General features: G+C 43.8%; 1 protein-coding gene across 1 annotated transcript; it reads right to left on the reverse strand.

Moving 5' to 3' along the window:
- Positions 1-116: 116 nt before the first annotated feature.
- Positions 117-5,960, reverse strand: LOC104947946 (midasin-like; the record flags this gene model as incomplete). Its single annotated transcript, XM_010774072.1, has 11 exons — positions 117-246; positions 1,364-1,477; positions 1,708-1,931; positions 2,424-2,623; positions 3,132-3,280; positions 3,813-4,021; positions 4,103-4,219; positions 4,591-4,750; positions 4,847-5,111; positions 5,513-5,776; positions 5,871-5,960. Coding segments are annotated over 11 exons (1,922 nt in total), but the record flags the coding sequence as incomplete, so codon positions are not given.
- Positions 5,961-7,043: the final 1,083 nt, after the last annotated feature.

Genomic DNA, 7,043 nt, shown 5'->3' on the forward strand with positions numbered 1-7,043 from the left:
AGGAGCAGTAGTAGTATTCTAGTATACAATGCAGCGGGGAGGAGTGGCCCAGGAATACAAATATATGTATATACATGAGCAGCAGGATAAAGTTAACGGGCCACATGTTGCAGTACCTGTTGGCAACTGCGTTCAGGGCCTCAAGGAACTCTGTGTATCGTTCCTCGTCCTCAAAGTTGCACTTGTTGGCTAAAATGTCCAGGTACTGCTTGTTCCATCGCATGTCCACAAGAATCCTGTATTCATCTGCAAAGCAACAGACAGTGGTCAGATTCCATGATGGTGGCAGCAGTATGGAGTAACATGGGTCAAATATCTGATAAAGAGCAGAGAATATAATGCACTGAAATCATCGTCAGTTTTGACCAAGAATGACTGAAAATCATGAACTTCTATTTCAGGTCACATGATCTTTAGGTTTTGCTGTAAGGATAAGGCCCTGAAGCAGGGGTGTCAAACTCAATTTCATCGCGGGCCACATTTGCATAAAGGTTGCACTCAAAGGGCCGGTTGTAACTATATAAATATATAATATATATATAAAATAATGTATTATATATAACATTATTGCCTCTGAATTGAATTATTATCGGATAGGATAATAACTTAGTAATTAACTACGTCTGAAAGCAGAAGTCCAGGGCAAATAATTGCAAGTATCTCCACGTGCGCATGTCACAAAACAAGATGCATTGTGGGACATGTAGTTTATGGGCAACCTGCTTCTGTAAAGTGGCATGTAATCGTATAATAAACTTATTATATTCTTTGCAAGCTCTTGCAGGGCCACATAAAAGGAAATCGCGAGCCGGATTTGGCCCCCGGGCCTTGAGTTTGAGCCCCCTGCCTGAAGGATAGCGAACAGCTACAGCTAACAGGAACAGAGAGAACAAATCTTGATATTCTCAACGATTGTTGATTTAAAATTCATTTGTTATTCATTTGTTATTCTAAATATTAAAGTGTAAACTAAAATGTTGACCGATCAAAAACGCTGCTAAAGGTTCTGTAAACCTCTGGTGCTGTAAGAAGAAGTAACAGTGTCATGTTTGTGGCAAGCTATGCCTTCTGAGCATGATATTTACAGATGGCAAGGTTAAGCAAAGTGCATCCAAACACTTGAATTATTAAAAGCTATTTTGTTTTTAGTTTTTGAGAAAGAAAATCTGATTTGTATCGTATTGTCAGTTAATTAATTTGCAGTATGTGTATCAGACAGGAACAAATGGTATTGAGCAATGCCTTCTTTTTTATATATACAGAAAGCATATATAATCATATGTGCAGGATGTGCTTTGCATATTCTAGTCATGGATTACAAAATGACTTTTTTATGGAAGAACAAGCCAACCAAAGTGTGTACCTGTGCTGTGGGGCTGCAGCAGCTGAGTCAGGGACTTGCCCTTGGTAGCCAGTTTGCCCCCGAACACCGCCTTCAGGGCCCGGTTCCCTGCCTCCACCTGCACCAGAGCTGAGTCTGGAAGATAAACAGGCACAAGGTTTCAGGATCCACAGTACTGGATAGTGCTGAACACTAAAGAAAACTATCATTTTCATTTCTGCGAGGTAGTGTGGTTACAAAATAAAACTGTAAAACACATCCCTAAGATGTCCTGTGATGTCATTGTCTCTTATATATGACATTTTAAACGAAACATGAATGTTGACATCTTTCCAAATATTCTGGCCAGTTTGTGGGTTACAGACCAGGGGCCTGCTTGTAGCTCTTTCCGAGGTGTGAGAGCCAGCTGCTGCGGAGGATCCAGTCCCCGTGAGAGGCCCTCTCAGTGAGCAGCCTCACTGCGGTGGGGATCAGCCGAAGAGCGTCTCCCTCTGCCAGATCCACCACCCCCCCGGAGAAACTCAGGCCTTCATGGACCCCGCTGCCCTGCAGGGCCCTGCGCAGGTCACTCAGGCTCAGGGGGCGGCTCCTGTGGACAACAGCAATGAGTCAATTTGCCAGGGTTTAAAGTCTACAACATATCTGCCTTGTATTTGAACTCTTATTGTACTCCACTTTAACTGGCAGTTAGACAGTGTTCAGCAGTTACACCATAGTAAACACATACAGTACTTTATCTTGTAATGCTTACAGTTAGACCTTCACTGCAAAGAATTTCAGATCTCATGTGACATCATGCACTTACACTTCAGCTGACATTTCAATTGTATACATTTCCCTGACAACAAATCATCCATTTGAACTAATACTGACTGTATTGTCAGCTTCTTAAAATAAAGCAACACTTTACTAAGCACATACACTATACAATTTTTCTCCTGAATTCTACATTTAAATTGCCACTACGGGTGCTGTATTTTAATAGTAGGTACATCTGATGTTCCTTTAACACCTGGATAAATACACACAGTGTATATAATGTGTTGTATATTTCTGTGATGGCTCGCAATACTCTCCTCACCGTTTGCCCTGCAGGCTGAGGGTGTTCAGGCAGAATGAGAGGACCTGTCCGTCTCGGAGGACAGCGGAGAAGCAGGAGTCCTCGGTGGAGAGGAGGGCGGAGGGGAAGCCGTCGGGCCAGACCCCCGCACACAGGAGCCCACTCCCCCAGTCCTCTGTGTCCAGGATGGCCAGCTGCTGCTCTATCAGCAGCTGGGCTTGCTGGAAGGAAATAATGCATCAATGATTTACTCCTATTATATGTTCTAACTAAATGTCTTTATGCTGGAGGAAAGGTTACAAATGTATGCTTGGGTGGACCATGAATAGTCACAGCAAAATGTTTTGGGAATCTGATTGGTTAGTTACCAGAAACCATGTCAAGTACCAAAATGATTAATCAAATTGAAATTGCAGACTTTGGCTTGTGATGCTCCAGCAATAATTTAAGGTTATAACTAATGTAAATGTAGTCTAACTTTGGGCCTCATCATTGAAAATATCACCAAATATATCAAGTATTTACACCGTCTTTTATTTGATAGGTCACACTGTTATGTGCCACCAGCATAGAGGAGGAATATAAATGCAAATCTCAGAGAAATGTGACCCAAAGAGAGAAAGAAAACAAAAGGGGTAACAAGTTAGATGTCTGGTGGACACCACGGGTATGAGGGCATTACCACATTGAGACAGTTGGGATCATGCATTGAAAAGGGGGTGTCCATACCTTTTGGTTGGTGTTGGTGCGCTGGCACTGAGAGTAGGCCTCTCCACAGGCATGCTGCAGGGCGCTGGGTAGATCCACGCCTCTCTGCAGCTGGCAGGACAGCAGGGAGGCCGCATGGAGGAGGGAGGCCACTGAGGAGGCCGGGGAATCTGAAGGATGGAAGCACATCGTTTAAATTATCTCTGAGACTGAAGTCCTGGAGATCAGTTCCCTGCACTATTCCACTATTTCACTTTTTGTATTTACTTGCACAATTCTTTTAGTTTTTTTCTGTTGCACTGTTGGAGGAGCCTGTGACCTAAGATCATAACTACACTGTAGCTATGTACGCATGACCAATAAAAGCCTTGAACCTAACCAAGCTTGCAGGTCTGGCTTGGTGGGCTATCAAATTCCCTTGCTCTTCAGAAAATCACCCTTATGCTTAAGGCTGCATATTCTACCTTTGATGGGATTTGGTGAAGCTTTTTATCCTTTCTCGAAGGGGAGAACACCACAGTAACCTTTGTATAATTTTTATTTTATTATATATTTATATTGTGCCCTGATGTGTATCTGCTTTCTATCTTGCTCTTTCTTTTTTTTATGATTAATAAGTGAACATTTTCAATAAAGTCCTCTGCAGACTGACTGACTGACTGACATGCAGCATTTCTTTGTGTTATTGTTATCAATGCTTACCCCAAATGGCGGTTTTGATACTTTTATGTATTCCTATTAGCAGATCACACACACAGTCCCCGGTCACCCCCGCAGTGTGAAGCAGGGTCTTCAGGTCCAGTGTGTCCCAGCAGACCCCCTCATGTTCCCCTGGGATGTATATCTCCACCCCTCTGTTCCTCATGGCTCTGGAGAGTTCCCCATGAACAGGATCCATGGTGAGGAACAACCTGCAACGCCCGAACATCAGCTGACCAAGGACAAACTTTTCAACAACTTCAATAAAAGAAGTGAACAATATTGCATGCTACCTGAAGTTAGGATGAGGTGTGATTTTGGGGGTCTTCCCGTCTATGACGCCTCGTTCGTTGATGGTGAGAGATCCACCGGGCTCCAGCAGAGCATTGAGGCGATCCAGGACGGAGGCACTAACAAGAACACATGGTCAGTGCAATGAGCTAAATATGTTGATATACTTCGCTTTATCTAAAGCTCATTTCAAATAACTATCTCACACTGTTCGGGACTTCAATTCCTTTGCTCCCCACATCTGCATTACTTTCTGTAAATATGTGCAAAAAGCTTTAGTTTGGTTTTTCTTGAAGCCGGTATCAAAATTATGATATTTTCTAAAACATCTTCTGCAAAGCTCTCAGACCCTGAGTTTTTAATGAGGATATTTTAACCCAGCCCAGGGTTGAGGCCATGTCTTATATATACACACCATGTAAAGGCCAAATCGCAACTAAACAAACTTTTTACAAATAGCTCAACAAGAACCCAAATCACTTTCTCTCACCTGCAGAAGTTGACGTTGTCCATGAGCAGCCAGTCCCCGGCCTGAAGGGCCTGGACCAGCATCCCGTCGAGCCACTCGAAGCCTCCGTTGGTCCAGCCGTCCTCCAGCTGAGCCAGGCGCTCCTTCAGCAGCGTGAAGTCCAGCTGCAGTTTGGACATGTCTGGAGGAGAAACACAGGCGTGTTACAGCAGTGGGACCATACTCCTGATCGTCCCATCAGGCAGTATTCAGCTGTCAGACACTGCTGGGCCATTACCAGTGAAAACTTTGAGCTTTGTGTTGAGTTTCTGCAGCAGCAGGATGATGACCTCCAGCTTGTTCAGAGCCTCTGAGTTGATGGTCCCCCCCGTCCTCTGCTGCCTCTCCTCCTTCAGCCAGTGGCAGAACAGACCCCAGGTCTGCAGCAGGAACTCCGTGTCCTGGATTCCCACATCCAGCGACATCAGGCCACGCCTTATTACATTAGCAACTATGTAGTCCACGCTCTCCAGAACCTGTTGCCATGGCCGCATGATATCAACCTGGGACGAAGAAAAGGTGCAGAGTGATAAAAACTGAAAATGTAGACATTGAAGAGGCACTTAAATTAGGAAATGTTCGTCCATATGAATGAACCATTGTGAGGAATGTTAGCTGATCCATTCCTATGATTTAAATGTATGGGAATTAAGTTAAAGTCCTTGTCCTTTTTAACTATTCGTTTTGCCATTTATTTGATTTTAAGCTACATATATTTTTTTAATTATCATTTATACACTCTGATATGTTTGCTATATTTGCATATTGTGTACTATGGTTAGAGAGAATGTTAGTATATCTAATATGTTAAATGTCCAAAATCATAATTTAGTACAGAGAGATGTAGTGTGATGTTTCGAGACAGAAAGAGGCTGGTTACACTAGAGATCTGAGGTGCCGCTACCTGTTCGAACCCCCCCAGCAGCTCCGTGGTGTCCATGGCGCTGTTCATGGCCAGCACCCTGAGGCGGTGTCCCGTCAGCAGAGCCAGCAGGCGGGCCAGGCTGGTCTTCCCGCTGGCTGTGGGGCCCACCAGTATGGTCATCCAGCCCATCTCCACACACTTCATCAGGGACTCCAGGGGCCGCAGCACCTGGTGTGTGATGGACAGGGGGGGATCCAGGGCCACAGGGGCCCCACCAATGCGCTGCAGGACGGAGAAGCCCACCTGTAGGAGCAATCCATGGGAGAAAAACCATTAACTTCTCCTCATCATTTAGATTTCTACAACACCAGACAGAGGTTTGGTAGTCCTGACGAACCTGCAGGTTGAGAGGAGTGATGTGGAACTGCCGGGAGCCGCTGTACGGCTCAGAGTCCTCCCCGAACACCTTCCTGAACACCGACAGAACCTGTCGGACGGCAGGGGTTCACAGAATGAACAGTGGAAAACACTTTACAAAGAGGTGAGTAACAAGAGAAGGAATAGTGAGGTTGGCGACTGAATGCACTGAAGTTAGAGGGTGTAATCTTTGCATGATAAGCAGTTGAACTACTCTGCACCGGCAATGGTGCTGCCCGAATAGGAAGAACAATCCCCTTGGTGTAATGAACTACTCAAACTAGAGTTAAAAGTATGCATTTTGGTATTAAACCTCAGCGTTAAAAAATCATAAACACAAACTCCCAAGAGGAGGACAGAAGGGAGTCTCTTTTCTGAAACAGCTCCATATATTGAGGATTACCACCCATTACGTTCAAACCAAATACATTTCCGACTGCCTTGTTCTGAGGGACCTGTAGATGTATTTTTCCCAGACCTTCAAACCAGGATCAGATATGGTCAGTTCAATTGGCCAGCACCCTTTACTTTGATAACCAAAAGACTGGTTATGTTATGCCTGAGTCTGAAATGTCCTGCTCTCTTTACTTAGATGGCAAGACAACAAACACACGTCCCAAACAACTATCATAGGTTTTTGTAAAAGATCGTCTTTGTTTCATAGTGTTTTCAAAAGTGCAACAGTATCACCATTAAAAGTATAAAAACAACTGGAACAAAACACAAAAGAAAACAAGGAAGTATCTCAAGTACAACAGACACTAATTCATTAAACATGATTATTTGAAAACCCAATAGAGTGATGCAGTGACGCGTCCTAAAACCCGGAAGTAAGTTTTTATCATTTTCAATTAATAAATCTATCGATTAGATTTATGATTCGAAATGTATAAAAGTAGGGTAGACATGTGGAGATTATCCGACTGAACAAAACGTGATCCGTCTCTTAAATGTGTGTCAACCACAGACCTTATTTCGAGCTATTTTCCAAAATCCTATGGAGAAATTGCATTGCTTTTTTGTCGAGGGAACCAGAAAAAGCTTACTTTCGGGTTTTAGGACGCGTCACTGCACCACTCTATTCAGCTACTTCTAATTAGTGCAAATGCTGTGCAACAGCATTCCACTATAGTTCTTCAAATCTTTATTCTTC

This window comes from Notothenia coriiceps, unplaced genomic scaffold, assembly GCF_000735185.1.
Source record: "Notothenia coriiceps isolate Sejong01 unplaced genomic scaffold, NC01 NC01_scaffold00013476, whole genome shotgun sequence".
Classification (NCBI taxonomy): Eukaryota; Metazoa; Chordata; class Actinopteri; order Perciformes; family Nototheniidae; genus Notothenia; species Notothenia coriiceps.